The sequence below is a fragment of the Chaetodon trifascialis genome, chromosome 1 (genome assembly GCF_039877785.1).
Source record: "Chaetodon trifascialis isolate fChaTrf1 chromosome 1, fChaTrf1.hap1, whole genome shotgun sequence".
Classification (NCBI taxonomy): Eukaryota; Metazoa; Chordata; class Actinopteri; order Chaetodontiformes; family Chaetodontidae; genus Chaetodon; species Chaetodon trifascialis.
In genome coordinates, this window is record NC_092056.1 from 3,938,253 (window position 1) to 3,957,975 (window position 19,723).

Here is a 19,723-nt window from a genome sequence, read left to right on the forward strand (position 1 = left end):
TGCCGAGAACACTCTGAGAGAACTTTCTGAGCAGCCTTAAACTGTGCGAAAGAATTGCATGATTACGTTTGATGATTTCCGGGCGTCCACTGTGTTCTCAAAGTACATTCGCTTTGTATTAAACCTGCAAGTGGCTTGAACAATATGTACTTTCTGAACGTGGTGAAAAGGGAAAAAGCAGTTCTTGGTAAAGATGATGGTTTTACTTCGAAACAAGTTGCCATCGGGGGTAAGAACTGAAGCGAGGTCTGAAGGTAAATGCCTGCCACTTTGAAGCTGCTGGTTGCTTATTACTGGCACTATTGTTAGTCAGGTAACTCCAAAGCCAGGAAGGAAAGAAGAGACAGAACATAAAGAGATCCATCATGTAAAATAGAAGCGCTGCAGAATGTCATTTAGCTCATCAGTGACTGAGTGCCATCTCACCTCTTATGGGTCCTGTTCTGCGCAGAGAGATGCTAAACTTTGCCCTCCATCTTCACCAGGCAGCTAAGACCCGTAGCGAATGAGATTTTCGAGTGCTGTTTTTGAGGTCACTTCTGTTTGTCGCTCGCCTGTTTCCTGTTAAGAAAGGGTCCACCGGTCGCACCTCGTCTGGTGACCTCACAGTGTGCGCCTGTGCTGCGATGCTGGGCGTTATAATGTGTTGACAAGCACAGATGGAAAACAGCTGGACAACACTGCAGTCGAATGGGACTAAATTATAGAGCTAATCCTGTTGACATTTATATCGCTGCCAGTCATGCTCTCTCCGCCGTTATCTCTCTTGCTGTGTCTCTTCCTCACTGTTTGTCCACTTTAGGTTTGGTGACGCTCGGACGCAGAAAGCATGTGTCAACAAATGTCTAATCAGCGCCATTGCTGTGACCATTGATTTGTTGATGCAGGTCAAAAGACATCAAGATGCCTTGGTTTGAATTGGCCTGAAATTGTGTGATAAGTGTTTTTAGATGTGTTTTTTCCACCATGAGCCTCCAAAATAGGTTTATTGCTCCTTGTCATTGATTATGAAAGCATCTGTTTATTGAGCTGTCATGTTGTCAGGACCACACAGACATGCAGTCGTTGGTGGAAGATCAGATGGATTGACATAAAACCATAAATAAATCAGAATGTGATAGCTGGCTGATCCTCTTTGACACATTCAGTTGAAAAAAGTACAAAGACAATATATTTAATGTCTGACCTCATCAGCTTACTTGATTTTTGTAAATATCTGCTTTTTCTGAATTTGATCCAGCAACATGTTTCAAACAAGTTGGAGCAACAAAAGACTGGGAAGGGTGTGGGATGCTCCAAAAACACCTGTTTGTCACTTTAATTTTACACTTATGTACGTACAGTGAATCAAACACCAGCCAGTCACAGGCAGGCAAAGAACAAAAAGGTTGAGGTCAGAGCCAGGCAGGTTTGGCAACATGAGATCAGTCCACTAGTAATTGCTGGCAACAAACAGCCTGGCAAAGAGTGAGCAGCTTAAACTCGCACTGATTGCTATGAGCCTCAGGTGTGTGATGAAGTGAGTGGGCAGGTAGGCGTGGCTGAGAGTGGAGAGGTACTGATGGCACAGGTGAGCAGATGAGAAGATAATGGCAGCGGGTAAGAGACTGAATATACTGCGACAGATTACTACATGGGCCTGTAAAAGTATCGTTGCTAAACAAAATTCAGAGTTCAACTCAGCCTCCCAACTGTCTGGCCGTCACGGTTGTACTTCGGCCTTTCTTTTTGAGACGGGGGTGTCATTATTTCAAGCCTCATTGCCACAAGACATCTTTGTTAGAAAAGCATGAACTCAGGTCGTTAAACCCTTTGAACAAATGACTAACGTTGGTGTTTTTCAGTTCAGGGTGGAGGTGGGTCGCCTCAGCTAGACAGTGAAACGAAAACCGACGGAGGCACAGAGAGGAGCGTTTTAAAATCCTGACAGCAACAAGATGACTGCACAGAGGTCGCAGCCAAATCAGACGGGTCCAAGTGAATAAAGAAACTCCTGAATGAGTTAGAAGCAGGAAAGAAAAAGCATAAACAGAGAGAATAAGAAAATGAAAAGTTGTCCTTCTGCCTGAACTTCAGCTCAGCTTCATTAGTATTCCAGGTCGAGGTGTCTTGGTTTCAACTGTGCTGAATTTTACTGCAAAGTGGGTGTTTTCCAAGCTGTATTTCAACAGCATTAAATGACTATATTTCAGTGGAAAGGAGGTCATTACTATGTATTAAGATATACTTACTAAAAAGCAGTTGTTAGTAATCTAGATGTTTAAAAAAAACAAATCCATCCCCGTTTTAGCACTGACGTCCAGATGTCTTTTGACCTACAAATCAGCATCACTGCCAGCACAGCGATATTTGAGTATTATTTGGAGCAGAGTTTCAAAAGAGCTGTCACTGAATTGGGATTACATTAAAAACTGTACGCTTTTCATTTAACTGTTTGTTTTATCTTTGTTTTGCTTGGCTGCTTGGAGCTACAGGAGCCTTGAAGTACATCTGCAAAGCTTCAGTAAATTTCCACCAAGACGCAGAGAGTGTGAATGAACTGGACGCCAGAATCCAAGAAGAGACAATGAACTGCTTTTTAAAAACTTATTAAAGACTGAAAGGCAGGACTTATGTGTCCTGTAAACCTCGCTGCCTGTCCAAAAACACTTTAAATTCTCCATCCCTCCCTTTCCCCTCGCTGCTCTGCAACCTCTAATTTCAAATAATGTGCCCCCCCTTCAAGATTTTTTCGGTTCTGGATCAGTGGATAGGCTTGCTGAATGCTGCTATTGTTTACAGTCTAATTTGAGAGGGTGGAACAGTGACCTGCATCCCAAAGCAGACATTACAGCATCCCTGGTGTAGAAAGACACTCGCACAGGAGGAGCAGGCGGTGCACACTGTGTAACTGCCATAATCACTAAGCAGACGCCGCTCTTCTCTCTCACACCAGTTTGTGTTGATGCAGGTAACCGAGACAACCTGACAATGTACACAAATTAGAGGCAGGCAGGAGAAGGGTATGATTAATGGTTCTCAATAAGGACAGGCCCCAGAGGACAGAGGATGGAGCAGCAGTGCTTATAAATCCCAGGGATTCTCTGAGGCGAGGAGGAAGTGGGAGGAAGAGAAGTCGATTTAGCTGGAGGAAGTGATGGGGGGGTGCTGTATGAAGCACAGAGGAGATGCAGGATTTGTTTTATTACGTCTGTGCTATTACACAAATTCCTCACAGAGCAAACTGGCTGCAGCATCTTCATACAGTTAATAAAATCTGTTCTGCTTTATCGGCCGCAGTTCGTTCATTTGGCCCGTGAACCTGGAAATTCTCTGAATAATCTCTGCTGTGACAAGTGACAGCAGCCTACCTATCTATTACAGAGAATTCCCATATTCTCCATTCACCGACATTCCTTTGAAAAGCCCCCTTTTCACCTCCAAAATTGGAAGTTTCTGTGGTCTGAACGGGGGGAACTTTACAGATTGATGTTTGAGGATATTCTCATGTTTCCCGCCTGCACTCCAGTTTAAAGGATGTCCTGAATAAACGCGGACCCCCGTTGCTGTTGGTGCCATGCCGTGACTAATTGGACACACTCAAACACTATAAACTGGTTTGGTTTTGCAGTGAGGAAACCCCTGCTCCTGTGTTGTGGACCGTTCCTCCTTTCCTCCACATCCAGGCGAAGTGAGAGCGGCGCACAGCGCCAGACGGACCTGAGCGGGTTAGTGTGGATACGCAGCGGAGCGCACGACTGAGGACTCTGTACAGCGCAACTCCAACACAAATGGATATTTACGTGGCTTTGTTATCCCTTTTCTTTTTTACCAAACCAGGTAAGCTCAAGCCTCGTGGCACCTTGTGATCGCACTGAGGGATTTTGTTGCGAGTGGCACGCGCTTCTTAACGTGTTTTGCGCTCCTCAGTTTCTCCTGCACCTTGCGCGCAAGCATGTCAGATTATTATTATTATTTTTTTGTTAATGTCTCTGGACTGCAGCGTATTGATCTTTAATCTCATGCAGTTTTGTAGAGTCAATGTTTGAGAAATAACCATGTTGCAGAGGTAAAATAGAGGACACCTTTTACCTTAACGAGTGCGCACGGTGCACCTACAGCCCGAGGAGCAGAACACAGGTGTGGGCTGCGGGCTGATACGGTGCATTTTAGTGGGCAGCTTCACAATATCCTGCGTTTACATTAAAAATGCGCGACTTTCCCCCTCACAACCATTTCAAGTAGTGGAATGCACATACGCAGTGATCATCACTGTTTGTAACACGAATTAGGATTTTAGTTAGAAGCCTGTCAGGTTTAATCCCCTCAGCAGGCTGTGAACGCACCGCCTCACACCATCTTTAACCTTCATTTCTCTTCCTCAGCTTTGGCTTTCGGATCAGATCAAGACTACCAGATTGATATCATCAATGAACTTGACCTGGCAAATGCCACCTATGGAATTACCCAAGTGGCGGGGCTTCACAACACCAGCAAAGCCTTCCTTTTTCGAGGTAACGCACGCACGCCGACGAATTCTTTAACAATTGTCGCGCTGCTCAAGTTCAGAAATGTCTTTGTCTTCTGTGTCGTGGCAGCTCGTGCGCGCACGCACACATACATACAGACAGACAGACACACACACTCTCTCTCTCTCTCTCTCTCTCACACACACACACACACACACACACACACACACACACACACACACACACACACACACACACACACACACACACACGCTCTTTGTTTCATTAGTTAGTGTGAGCGCAGCCACGCAGCGCCACACCTTTTGGTGTCACAGCATTAGCTGGGATGCTGAGGCAGAACACTCCGGGGAGCCTCCTCTCATAATTACTCCACATTTAATTTGTCCCAGGCAGCAGATGCTCGGGCTCTTTCTGGACACACTCGAGCGCGCTGCCTGTGCATGATTTCTGCAACACTACGGCTGTTTCCAATGACACCCAGCGCTGTGCAATCCCAACAACTGGTGGTTAATAGATATCACAGCGTGAAGATCCTAAAGGAGCTCATAGTATGTGGCTGGGATGTTTAGAGCCTAGAAGAGAGAGAAAATCACTATCTGCCAACTGGAGATCATTGTCAAAGTCCTAATAGGAAGATGCACAGGTGGTAATATTAACCCTGCTGAAGGTGTTGGAGACGTGCTGCCGCTGTCAGAATAACTTCACTTTTGCTTCTCTACACTCTGAAAAGGATTCAGCAATATTTGGTTCCACTTGTCCCTGTTGTGCCGACAGCTTGAAGCGGAGGTTGAATTGTTCGAGAGCAGAAGTAGAAAGAGGAGAGAGGGACACAGTGAGAGGAAGAGGAAGATATCCTCAGCGCTGTATGAGAGAGACTTTTAAAGGATTAGCTGCTTGCTGTGTGTTTCGCTTCCCGCCAGGAGAACCCGGGATGAAAACCGTGTTATCACATTTAAGACTTTGTCCTATTAATTGAGTTACTTTGGTGCTGTAGGTATCTTTAATAGCTCAATATTCTCAGGCAGTATGTGTGAGATTCACATTAAATTGTCTTTGGAGGGTTTTATTGTGTCCTGATGGATCAGTGCTGTTCCAACCTGCACTGGAATACAATGCTGGGGAGGAACACTCAGGCTTTTTTACTTTTCTGGCATGAATATATTCAAATTCAAAGATACTGGCACAAACAACAGCAGCTTGAATCCCAAATAAGCAGCACTGGGTGCTGAAACTCATATCGGCAGAGTGGTAGTGTTTTGTGTGTTTGTGTGTGTGTTTGAGTGCGTGCATGTGGTTTTATTTTCTAGAGTGCTTGGCTCGATGTGCCACTGGCTCCATATGAATGAAGGCAGCTTGGCCGACTCTCTCCCGAGGTGAAGCTATCCAAGATTCAAGGCTGGAGGCCATACAGGATACACAAGCTCACTTTTTACTTCACACACATGCCAACACACACTCCCAACTCCAAGCTGCTCTCCCTACGGTTTCCAGGCTCCCAGGGTTGAGGTGCAGCACCCAGATAGTGTGGGAAAAGGGAGGCTAATCCAGAGGGGGAAGCTGGACCTGTCAGTGCTGGAGAGGATGCTTGTGTTGTGACCTATTTAACACTTTGCCCACCCTCGCGCCGCTTTCATGGCCCTGTAACCCAGATGGCTCCACGGAGCAACTGCAGCCAAAGTTGCAATTTTACCAAGTTCTTTTTGTGGAGAGGCTAATGCTCTAAAAAGGGATTTCAACCAACAGTCCATGATTATCCGTCTTTTACACGCTGTGCCGGAGCCTGTGCGGCTGATTGGGTCAGTGATTATTCAAGAAGATTTGTGTATGGTGTATGCAATCATGTTGTGCATTGAGCTCAATACCATATTGCATCTGTTTGATTGCACAACTTGTGGAGGAGCGTATTGTGATGCTGTTAAAAGAGCTGGAAAAAATGGCAATGTGATGTTCCAATTAGTTTCAGTGGCAGTGAGACAGAGAGAGGGGGGCCTGGGCTGACTCTTTGGCTGACTCTTTGGCTGGACAGTGGGACCAGTCTCCCCGGACACCCAGTGATTTTACAAACAACAGATGGTTGACATTAAAAAATAGATTTCAGCGTCTCCTCTCTTGCGCTTTCACCAGAATAATGCACCAGTGCACTTCATGAAAGCCAGTTCAGGGGAGGCAGACAAGTGCAGCCTCCACTCAAAGGTCCTTATGTGGATGTGATCCAACCTTGTGATGAAAAGGGAGAAAAAAGCTCCCACTGTGCTCTGAAAGCGGGGAACAAAAACATACTGCACATTAGTTATAGTTTGTTCTTCTCATCAGATTCCTCACATTGTGGGAACTGTGAGGTACTGAATAAAGATAGTTTGTCCAGAAGGGTGCTGACCTATTTACTCATCCTACATTTGAACCCAGATCGTCAGCCTCATTACAGAAACCCCCCCATATTACCTATGATAACTATCAGTTTGTATTTTGGTATCCCCCTGTGTGTGAGTAAAATATCTCAACTTCATACACAAAGCTTTCCTCATCAGGCTGCTGAGGGGCAGCTCAGGCCTTTGCAAAGCATACATGACATCTTAAGAAGTACCTGAACAACTATTGGATGGATTACCATGAAATTTGATGGAGACTTTCCAGAGACTGAACCCTCACCCTTCACAATTAGCTCAAAGCATTTAACTTGGTTCCTAATACCTCGGGACCTCAGCCGGGCCGTATCCAAATGATGCTCAGTCGAATTTGGCCTTTTTGTTTTGCACGTCACAATCATCTCTGATCACCAGAAAAATGTGTTTTAGACTGAAAACCAGGAGTGTGGAGTACAAAGTCGGAGGGAAATGACATAATGCTACTCCTTTCAGCTGTGATTGCTCATTAATTGGTGCCACATCAGGCCGCTTCCAGTTTTTGGTGTTCATCTCTCTGTTTGGACGTGTGTGGGTTGACCTCATTTTGAGTAGCATCTGATTATCCTCTGGTCTGTTTGAGCAGAGTCCTTTCGAATCACACGTGTTTTTTTATTTCAGCGGGTTTTTCGTGGGTCTGTTTCGGATGAACGTACAGGTTACGCTGATGAAAGTTGAATGAAATCCTCTGAGCTCACAACGTAGAGATGAGCCCGACTAACTGAGCCTGAGGTGTCCTGAAATGACCGCTGTACTCCGGATGAAGCCATCTGATTTAGCTAACAACATGACCTTTCCCTTAATGCCACACTCAGGACAAACTTTAAATTGTTTTGCTCTACTGTATAAAGATAAAGATGTGGGAAGAGGCAAAGATGTCTTTTCTCATCCATCCTGCGATTTTATTTGCTGATGTTGTCAGGGGCCTCACAGGAGCGCTGGCACGGCCGTATGATATAGTTTCAATACTTGAATGCTAAGATACTGTATTCTCCTGAATGATGTTTCACTGACACGACTTCAGTAATGTTCAGTTTACCAGATCTGGATTATGAGCTGTGTGAAATGTGGTTTAGCTAATTGTCAGATGTATGATAACATGTTTATTTGTGTCATGTCTTAGTTTCATGTGAGATTGCTTGTTGCTTTATATTATTACAAAATTTGGACAATTCGAAACCATTATTTCAAGACTATTTTGAGTCCAAGGAAGTTGGGATGCTGTGTAAATGGTAATTAAAAACATAATGTTAGTCATTTGCAAATTAACTGTGTTTAAGGTTTTATGAAGCCGATGAGGTCAAACATTAGATATAATGTCTCTGCACTGATATCACATTCTGCTTTAATTATGTTTTACACAATGTGGGCTGCGGAGAAACAATATCAAGATGAACAGAAACTTACACAACGTGTCTGGTCAGTATAGATCGCTCTCTTCTTCTGTTCGTCATTGACTCTCTTACTCAAAATCATGTCAAACAGTTAAACGCTAACGACAAACACCGCCTTGATCCTGATATCCCTGAGATCTATAAACACGCCTCCTATCAGCCTTTTAGGCCAATTATTCTTAACATATACTAACTCTGCAGTCTGGTTTTAGGACTGAAATGGTCCTTAATTAGCGTTTAATCGATCCCCCTGTCGATTCCAATCAAAACTTGTTTTCCAACCTCATTTAAAGCAGAAATTCACACCTCACCGCTGTCCAATAAAGAGCTGCAGCTGACACACAGTGCTTCTTTTATTTCACATGCACATTTGTTGTTATGCCTCTGAATAACATGTAAAGGGTACATCAAGGTATGTCCAGCAAACATTGGCCTTTAATTGCAGAACAAAATGTTGTTGGTGATTGTTGGAAGACTGTAAGGACAAACCAAGACTGTTTTGTTTCTGTCGAGTTTGAATAGAGTGCTTTATGGTAGTAAAATGACTGATTCTGTAAATGGCGTCAGCTTCCATCAACTTGTTGCACCCTCTTATTCTGCAGTGGTGGACTGTGTTTCTGACTTTGACTGGCGCCACCTACCGCTTATCTCGATCAACCAAAGGCTAATACTTACATAACAGTAGTGGATGGATGCAAGCATTCATTCACATTTCCTTTTGCCGATTTTCTTGAAATTTGCTTAAAGTTTGTGGTACATTTGGATGAAAATCCAGTTTGTGATGCGGCAAAGTGTTGTGTGATTAAAAGGAATCATGATGGTGTGTCAGGGGTTTGAGTTTGAACATAAAACTGAAAAAAGAGCTGAGAAAATCGAGACGAAGTACAACTTTTATCGACCAGAGTCAGTGGATTATTGTCAACCTTTATGAATAAGTCAGCAAATCCTGCTTCGTGACCAGTTTCACAGGATTTCCTAAACGACCGAAAGCTGACTCTTACCTTTTCAGAAATGTTTTCTCTGGAAAATTAGGACTTGCGCTAAAGCTTTCGCCTTATTGTGGCAATCAAAATCAAATATTATTTTGTCTCATCTGGTTCTGGCTACACTGAATGCCTTCTGCTCAAATGTGATGTTGCCAAATATTATCCCAATTATAAATCATGGGTTCCAGCTCTGGCATCAGTTTGCATGTCCTAGACTGAAGTCTGAATTCTCAATTATTTTAACGAAAATGTGAAGATTAAAACTTCTGGAGCATTTCAGATTTTCCACTGAGCCACACAGAGCAGAGTGGTAATACAGAGGTCATCGCAGAGGACTCCCATCCAGCATGTTTCCTGGATCAGCTCACAAGTGGCTGCAGTTGCCTCCTCAGTTGTAGAGCACTACTTTTTGTAAGGGGGAAGTATATATTGTGAAAGCTGAAATAGGTGTGTTATAAACAGCAAAATTGGGGACTCTGAAATCACTCAATTTCTGCAATTGCTCACAGTCGAAAAGAAAAATTGAATGTTTCTCGAACAAAGGGCCACCAGTACTGCTAGCACAGGCAGAAAGGCAGAAAACACACAGTAATCAGCTGCTGTCTTACCACTCTGGCCTCCAAAACACTGACCAGGACTGCAGGAGGAGGAGGAGGAGGTCAACATCATGTCAACGCTCTAAATTTCTATTACCAACATCGCTGCAAAGGTGCACTACAGCAGCGTGATTGTCAGTGAACCGAGGCCAATTCTGTTTGTCACACAGAAAACACGTGTTTTCTAGGTTAACTTTGTACGTCTGACAGAGCGACAGCGAGGCCAAATAAACTTCCAGAGCGTCAGAAGGCAGAAGTCTGGAAAAAGCCTGACGATGTGTGCTACATAGGCAAACCTCATACTGTATAAGGGACAGAGCTCCACTCAGAGTGAGTTTACAATGGAGATGATTTACCGTATTTTGTTAAACTTCAAAGCTAAAGGGCAAATATATACTGTTCTTAGAAACAAAACCCTGGAAAAGGCCATAGCCATGTGTCAGCCTCAATACTTTCCATCTTCCCAAACCACCCTGTGGATCAGAGGGTGGAGCAGCTCATTCGCTCATCGCTGGGTTGGCGGTTTGACCCCTGCCTCCTCCTTATCCAGGCCAGCATGCTGCATGGTGGCTCCCTGCAGTCAGTGTGCGTGAGTTAGAAATGTGCTGTGTAAATGCAGCCAATGTGTCAGTCACCACACACGAAAACTGCATTAAAAACACCCAAAGTTGTTAGAACAGCAAAGTATCTTCAGCTGTAAGAGCTGAAACGACTGCACGTCCATAATTAAGGCTACAGGAATGAATATTACATTCGTAATATACAGTTTGTTGTGTACGCAGCATTTCCTCAGAGCTCCGGCTGCACTGCTGTTGATCATCATGAAGCTCTGAGTGACTGCAGGTCCTTCCACCTGTCAGAAAAGCGAATCTAGGGCTTCGTTCTGTGTTGTTTCTATGCATACTCTTGCCCTGCTTTCAGGCACGATTAAGGGTTGATGCCGATTATTAGTATTTTCATCCATTGCTCATGAACATATCAGCCATCCTGCAACATGCTCTCTTTCGGGTGCTGTTCGGCCACACGCACACACACCCAATGCAGCGATCGAACATTGTGTTGATGCGTGTGTGCGACCGTTGGTGAGTGATGATGGGCAGAGATAGCATCACGTTAACAGCAGGCAGCGGTCAGGCCACCATGCTTCAGCCACGTGATCGAGCATGCTCATTCATTGTTGCTTTGGAGGTTTTCGTGGGATTTTCCCGACAACGAAAGAAATAGAATGTTACCTTTATCACCTGTGTTATATGCTCACTGCTACTTTGCTCCTCATCTACCTGCTTAATTAAAAAGAATCCACCATCTTAAAACATTTTAACTCGTTAAATTACTTTTTATGCTCCCAGCGCATCTATGCTACGCTAACGGAGCCTCATACGTAAGAGAAATCCTTTGTTCTATTGAAAGTTGATCCAGAACATCAGGTTTTGTTGTCAGTCCCTCGTTTTACGCCAAGTAATTAGGAGTGAAGTTAATCACAGATTGAGAAACAGACGTTTCTACACTGACAGGATCAGGAAATAGACCAAAAACCATATTCGGTCTTGAGTAAGAGACGATTCTCTCTTTTTCTGAGCAGCCTAGCAGTCAGATAACTGTCACTTTCTCCACATTAAACTTGCAGTTGTGAAAAGGCAATCGAGGAATAATATAATAGGAAATCTTAGCATGAGACAAAAAAGATGAAGCACCAAAACTCTAAATCACATGACAGCAGAAGAGGATTTTTGACCAAAATAAAGACATGACACACACAAATTAAAGTTTCCTGTAACAATACATCCGTCCACACTACAGAAGTGTTTAGAGTTGTAATAAGGACGGTCTCTAATTGCAGATGGGAAAATTATTCCCTGAAGTTTTTAAGCCTGAATTGAGGCAGGGCATGGCGATTATTGCTGATTACATTGATTACCGTCCCCGAATACGCTGAATAGAAGAGCTCCTAATTATCTGCAACGGAGTATATTTTCATCTGTCATCTTTCAACCACCAGGGAGTGTGTAGCAACAACTGATCTGATACGTCAGCAGATGCTGAGCGTGGAGCAGCTGACTGTGCCTGGCTTTCGTGTGTCACAGGGGTCTTTTACCACGGTTTTAATCTGATAATTCAACACCAACTGGCTTGTAAATTCTTCATGTAAACACTAATGAACAGGTTTCTGATTAGGAACAGTTGCTGCCTTCACTGTCAGCTGGATGTCTCAACTACTTGCAGACTTGTGTGAAAATCAAAAACCGGTGGTGGTGAGCAAGGACTTGGATGTAAGACAGGATCCCACAGAGTGTAGATACTGGTGGTGGTGGTGGAGGTGGAGGAGAGGCAGCAGGTGGTTGATGGAAAGCTTCAGTTGAACCTCCACCATCATTGTGGTGATGGAGAGGTGGCGGGTTGTGTAATAGTAAGCCTGAAAGACAGAATGATGGGATTGCATTGATAACTGAAGAACAGCATGGAGAGACTGATGGGTTCCAGGAACGGGGGCGCAAAGATCATTGGTCAGAAATGGTGACGTGGGGATTGAGAATGCAGAGATTTTGATTGTAGGGAAGTGGAAGTGACGGAGAACATGAGATCAGGAGGGAACAGGCAGAACTCCAGGGAAAGATGGTCCTTATGAAACTGTCATCAAAGCTTCATTTAAGTGTAAAAACAAGAGCTTTTCCACATAAATACGTTTGTTACATGTACATTTATTTTAAGAAAGTGGTCAAACTTAAAATAAAAGAAACGGTCTTAACTCAATAGTGTATTGATTTTTAATCATCTCTGCCTTCACTTAATAACAAACAGTATTTAGTTACTGTAGTTCAGCTCATATATCTCATGAGTACCCTTTAAAAGCTGAGTGCAAGGCTGAATTTCCTGCCAGCATAGAATGTAGTTTAAGGCTGAGCTACTTGGTGAATAATGTTATTTTTGCTTTGTTGTATTTGGAACTGGTGGAGTTTTAGCTCACTCGTGCTAACAGGCCATAGTCGTTTTATGCTTTTTAAACAGTGGCAGCAGAGTGAATTTCTGTAGCATTAGTTTTAACACTGCAAAGTTACGAGAATTCATGTCCTTTCCTCATAAGTAAATGGAATATATTATTGTTTTTGTTTGCTCAAGGCCAACTTCTGAGTAAAAGCCTGCAAATATCAGACTTAATGCCTTCATTTGAGGCTCCCGATCACACATTCAGTTTGGGTTAAAGCTCATTTGGGTATTGTTGAAAGTGGGCATGTTTGTATTGTGCACAGCTGAAGTTGTAAAGATTGTTCATGACTTAGAAAAACATTTTGATCTAAGCTGACACTGGTTTTATAATAAACGGTTTGATCATAAAACTGGAATTTACACATAATATGTTCTGACTGAAATGAAATAAGTTGCTAATACTCAAAAAAATGAAGTTAACTATTTGCATGGACATTTCGCAGTAGGATGGAAGTAAAATAAAGAAGTTGGAATAACTTAAATGAAGTAATTTGACTGCTTAGTAACACAATTGAGTGTAAGTGTAAAAATCTTGTGGGATTTACTCAACAGGTGAGTTGGAGTTACTTGAAAAGACCATGCAAATGTTACCTTCATTTTTTAAAGCTGCACCAGTGCAATCTTTTTAGAGTGTTGTAGCTGCCTGACAGTGAGCAAACCTTAACCAGAGTTGATAGATTTTGTCATTATTATGCTACAGAAAAGATCATGTAGAGCTTGGACCGTGACCGTGGAAGCAGAGCAGCTGTGTGAGAAACGGTCATCAGCACCGGAGCAGAGTGGACGGCTCTGCTGCAGGCTCACTGCTGTAACTCTGCATTCACGCATTCAGTACAAACACAAAGAAAACTGAGTCTCCGGCCGGCATGATGCTGCAGCTCTGTGGGGATCCTGCATTAAGCAGGAAATTTACATACTCCAACTGGACAGCTGTTGTAGCAGCCGTACTACACACGAGGAAGTAGTTGATTTGGTTTCACAGCTTGTCTCCCGAACAGCTTTGTTTTGGCTCTTTTTTTACCTTGTGTTATGCATTGTTGAAAGTGTCTTAATACCGCACCGATGCCTGAGCTGGCACGACTGATTGGCATTGTGGGCCCGTATCTGCACTGGATGTGATCCCAGCTCCTCTTGTGGAGCGGATTAGTGAACACCTCTGTGCCTCTGTTTGTGTGGGCATTTAAAGGAGCGCGACTTGCTCTCGCCGGATAGTCGCTCGAATTGCATCAGAGGACATTTGCATAAAGTTTAGATTTCCTCAACTTTCCCCTGTAGTGCCGCTGGGCGCTTTTTAAATCACCGTAGCTCGGCGGGCGGTGCCAGGCTGCAACAGCAAGTCCCATTCACGATGAATAGCAGGCTGCCACTGTCCTGGTGTTTAATTTACGGGTTGTTCTTTGCTAGAAAATCAAACCTGGAGTCCAAATTATAAACACATTACTGTTGCAGAGGATGCAGCTTTGTGCATGTAGCTCTTAATGATCTTGTTCCATCTTCTGTGCTTCCGTATGAGTCAAAATTCCATTTCACTCTGCTTTCTCTAAATGCATTTGGTAGTGTTTTAACCTCCATCAGATATTCTGCTGACAGATTTCTTGTCAACTCAGAGCTACGGTATATAAATCAATATGAACACTCAGTGGCCCATTTTGGTACCAACAGGGATTTAATCCATCGACTCTGCAGAAGTGATGGAGTTCATGATTGAATTGATGGTTAGTCATATCGGCCTCTCCACAGATAGACTTTCGTGACAGTTAATCAAGAGACAAATGCCTTGAACCGAAATGTTGGCCTTTATGTCTTTTTAGCATTGAAGATTTGCCCTTGGGGTATCCAAGGAGGGTGGAAGGTTAACAAGACGGGCCGATAAATGCACGCCTCACCACAGGTTTCCTTTCTTCTGAGCATATCAGCTCTGTGCATGTGACTCCTGTTTTAGACAGTCAAAATATGCCAATCTTTGATGCGCCCCAGTGAAATGTTATCATGCTTGTGTCAGGCGATTGGGCAGGCAGAAGGTTTGGCTCCACTCGAACAGATCTGTCTCTCACGGTGGAGATGAGACTAAGCTGTATGGAACCGAATGAAAAAGGAAAATGGCAAATGAAAAGGCTGAATTTAGCTCCCAGTTGCAGATTCTGCAGTGAAGTGAGACAGCAGGTGGTGTCGGGGGGGAGAAATAGGTGTTGACAATTGTTACAAATCTTGATAAAATGAGCAGCCTGATGTTACCTAAACAGTTATTCTGTTTTCATTGCAGGCTGCGCTGTTGCTGCAGGTTTGTAGTGAATTGGCTAGACACAGGGAGGTTTCAGTGAGGTCTCATTCTTTCCTGCATCCATGTTGTTGCTATTTATACCTCCGCCCCTCCGACTGCAGAGCAGCGCTGGGTTGCATATGTCACAGATATTACAGAGAAAGCCCCATGCCGGCAGGCCCGAGAGGCTGTGGGCATTCGCAAGCTACGAGCAGCTAAACCAGGCTACGACTCTACGGCGCACAATCCCAGCTGCTGAATCCAACGGAGGCTATCAAACCTTTCATCTTTTATGTATAAGCTTCCTGGCTGTCCTAGTGCTGGAGGAGGCGAGACACTAGTCCCACCTCACAGGAACCTCGGCGGAATTATTCCATCTGAATTATTCATCGTACATGAGGGCGATATCTTTTAAAGGGACAGACGTGTCTCTATTGTCCCCCTGCTGTCAAATTAAAGGAAGAGGAACAATGACAGGACACGAGTGCTTTCAGCTGGATGTGGGAAACTTGATCTCATCTGGCACACCCAGACCTAAAATCCATATAATTGGTCCAGACCATCGTGATCTCCTGGGACCAGGATCAATCGGGAGGTTTTACTGTAAAGGATCTATTTCTGGCAGTGAAGCCCTACAGTGAAGCTGCCGTCTGTAGTTTTGGACTCAGACTGTGCTGTCTCTCCCTCTATTCCCATCTGTTGAGGTTTTTAAAGCCCTTTTGTTTTTTGTTTTTTACTTTGTAGAGAAATTATTGAAAAACTCACAGTCATAGTCAGTATAAATCCCACACTCATACACTAAATACTGTATATACACGTATACATGCATACATAATCCTCTACTCACCTACGTCTTCTTCTTCTTCTTCTTCACATGCTCGTGTGCATTTACAGTCCTGACTGTTCTTCACCTTTATTTGTTGTCCTTGCTCATCACTATATGTCTTTTCCTGTGTTAGCACATAGAGAGCAGAAGCACCAGACTCAAATTCCTTGTTTGTGTCCACATCCTTGGCCAATGAAGCCGATCTGATTCTAGACCACAAAGCATATCATCATCATCATCATCATCATCATCATCATCATCATCATCATCATCATGATACTGAATTTGTTCAGTACTTTGGTTTATGATGAAATACAATACCTGCACACATTTTCTGTTTGTGTTTTGTGCTACTTTGCACATTAGCGAATGTCAACATGCTAACCAACATGCTAAATTAGTGATAAATAACATAGACAATAGAATAACTGTTCATTTCTTAGATCAAGTGCACGTATGTGGGGCAGGTCTTTGAGGAATTATTCAAGGTTCAAAGCATGTGACTTTGACATTTACAGTTTGGACTCAACTTTAATATATGTTTGGTACTATGATCATTACTAATGTGGCTGCAGACTCTTAGTCTTGTTTTAGCTTATTTTTATATGAATATTTCTCATTATTCAGCACATCTTTCCAGACATTCCAGATCAGGTAGTGGACATTATTTTTAAGGCTGTGACTTCTAATCACTGTAGGACATGTTGTAGAAATTGCAAGTCTGACTCATCCAGCTTATCCTGGTGTGTAGCACGCACACACACACACACACACACACACACACACACACACACACACACACACACACACACACACACACACACACACACACACACACACACACACACACACACTCTCAGAGTAAATAGTTACAGCTTTAATAATAACAGCACATATTGCAGCTCCCTACAGAGCTCACTGCGCAGAGAGAGGCTGGATTTCTTCAACGATTCCTCTACTCTATTTTTACGAGTTAGACAACAGTGAACTGTGCTGTTTTGTTTATATTTTGCAGCAGCCTCAGATTTTTCTCTCATGAACAATGCGAGTTAAGAATTGACCGTCTGGAAAGTAGTTGCAGTGGCGCATTATCATACACTCAAAGCTCCCTCTAAAGTCTGTCTCATTATCACACACAGAGAAATGTCATCTGCAATACGACGTGCTCGTCTTTAAATCCTCGGCTGCATGGCTGGAAACTGGCACAGTAACCTCAGTGCGGAGCAATTAAACTCTGTCTATTTATCGCAAACTGTTCGTGGAAGGTGCAAGAATGAGCCTTCAGCATCTTCCTATCTCCATCACAAGCCTGATATAATTAGCCCTTTTTTGTCCTGCCTGGAGCCATTGTCTTTGTTTTGATGGTATCACAGCCACACTGTAATTGCATTCACTTTCACTGTGGTGGCTTTATAACCTATCATAGATTGGAATTGGAATTTGTTCTGTTGTGACTAATTATAGCTAATTACAATTTGGTGCCATGGTGGTAGGAGATGCATTCTACACCAGCAGCCAAAACTTTATTACCAACAAAAAGAAACATCAAAGAGGAAATGCTTTTGGACGTTCTTCATGAGCCATTTCACTTTGCTGCTGCACTGTTTGTGTTATCACTTTACCCATAAATCCAACTGTTTACACCGCGATCATCGGCTGCTGGTCCACTGGAGGTTTCCACCAGCAGCTGAAAGAAAATCAGGGATGCAGCCTTTTTCAGGGATGCCCCAAAGCTCTGGAGCACACTGCCTATAGATATCAGGGAAGCGGCTCGCTGAATATTTCTAAAGAAAGCTAAAAACTTATCTCTTCACTTTCGCCTTTAACAAGCTATGACTTCCAGATGCAGCCCTGAAACTTTGGTGCTCAGTTTGGGGGAATTAGCATCACGTGCTGTGCAGTATAAATGATTACCTGACCCTAAATGAGACAATATTCATATTAAACTGATCGTTAAAAGCTAAGAAGTCATGATGGTACCACCGTCTTCCGGATAACAGAACTCCAGCCAACAGCAGGGAGTTTTATTGCCACCGTCGCACTCATACAAAAGCATAACCATAAACGAGCATTCTTTAATGTGTCCTTACCCATTAAAACAACAACAAAACAGTCCACCTAATCTCCTCTCCCACAACGCCGTCAGGCTTCTTCATGGATTAACTGGGAGCACCAGCAAGCTGGTTACCTAGACAACACTGACACCACCATGGCTGCCTGTTGCTGGTAATTTACCACAGCAGCTCAAGGCAGAAGGTGTCACTGACAAACCTTTAAACTCGAGCCTGTATCGCTGTTGCCATGCGAACACCTCGCCAGACCAATCCAGCAATTTTTCCTGTTTAAAGTGCAAATGAAACTTCACACGCCTTCAGCGCCACTGCAGACCGTTTCAGACGGGAGGGAGGCGCCCGCCACTCGTTCCTGTTTCCGTCACGCTGAGCTTGGCAGGTATGGATTTGTGAGACGTTAGCTAACATTTACTGGCTGTCAGGCTAATGCAGCATCCTTTTATGCTGCTCGGTGTCCATGATAGTCACGGTGTCATCGTTGGCTTAAAGAGGTGTGCGTGCGCATATGTATGTGTTTTGTGGCGGGCGCTGTTTTAAATGGATGGAGTGCAATAACAGGAATAAAAGTGACATTTGTCTCAGTATTGTCGGAGGGTGACGCCCACAGTGTCTGACTTTGAAAACGGCTGCACTGTGAGATAACTTGTGTGTGGAGTTTGAATTTTGTCCTGATGTCGGAGCATGAAGTTCACATCATTTGAGCCTTATCAGTTCTGCATGGAGATGTTTGGTTTTCCCATGAAGATAAGCACAAATAATATTATCGCTGCTCCTCTTTGCGCCCCTCGCTTCCTTTCATCTCCATCATATCAGCACCGCTTCATGCGCTCTGAGATATGAGAGCTGATGGAATCTGTTGTAACTTATTGATCCCGTGACCCGTGACACCGTTCTGAGAGAGGCAGGCCTGATATTTTTGGGGCAGCTTGTTAGCGAGCTGTAATGCAACATTTAAAGCACGCAGCCTGCACAGTGTGTTTTCATCTTAACTAGGCTGCTAGGAAGAGTGCAACAGGCCAGCAGTGTTGATTTCTATCCAAACAGGTGTAGACTGGACATCAACTAAGATGCTGATGAACGTTTTCAAGAAGCGATACTAGAAGAAATGAATTTTTAGTTGTATAAATAACTGCCGAATGTTTATCCTTCAGGTGTGAAGTAAGGACATATGGAAATTGTGTACCCAAAATCTATTTTGATTATCAAACACACACCTCCTGATGACTTGAAAAGTGACATCCTATGAAATATAAGGAGGTATATTTACTCAGTGTTAAACAGGATTCTGTTGGAACTGGATGACGAGGCAGAACATAACAAAGTGAGTTAAAGGTTTTACCCAAGAGGAAATCGGTTATCGATACAATCATGGTTTCGTGTTTGTGTTGTGATTGCTTTATTGGTTTTAATAAAGCCAACCAGTGCAGCCTGAGGTGCGCTGTTTTCCAGGAATGAAGGTTTTTCTGTGATGTTCAGGTCCTTTTTTCATGGGGTTTCTAAAAAGTTTGTAGTTCGTACAGAAGCTGCGGTCAGCTTGAATTCATGGCAGCGAGAACGGACTGAACAGTTTTCACAGCTGAGGACAAAAATATAATCAGCTTCTCCACTGAATGTCCCAAAATTTGCTAAAATATAAGAGAAGAAGAAACATACTTTTATTTATCACATCACATTATTTCTCTGCGTTTGACCCATCCTTGGTCCGTCCTTCCTCCGCGGCAGACCAGGAGCGG

The 19,723-nt window shown here is 43.5% G+C and overlaps 1 protein-coding gene across 1 annotated transcript in view; it reads left to right on the plus strand.

Annotated features, from left to right (window-relative positions):
- Positions 1–3,657: 3,657 nt before the first annotated feature.
- The window catches only part of LOC139328888 (protein kinase C-binding protein NELL1-like), a 233,835-nt gene continuing 217,769 nt past the window's right edge, over positions 3,658–19,723 (plus strand). The window contains exons 1-2 of the mRNA XM_070958961.1: positions 3,658–3,819; positions 4,365–4,493. Of these exons, the coding sequence (XP_070815062.1) occupies positions 3,771–3,819; positions 4,365–4,493 (178 nt within the window). The 5' untranslated portion in view covers positions 3,658–3,770. The remainder of the gene's footprint in view (positions 3,820–4,364; positions 4,494–19,723) is intronic.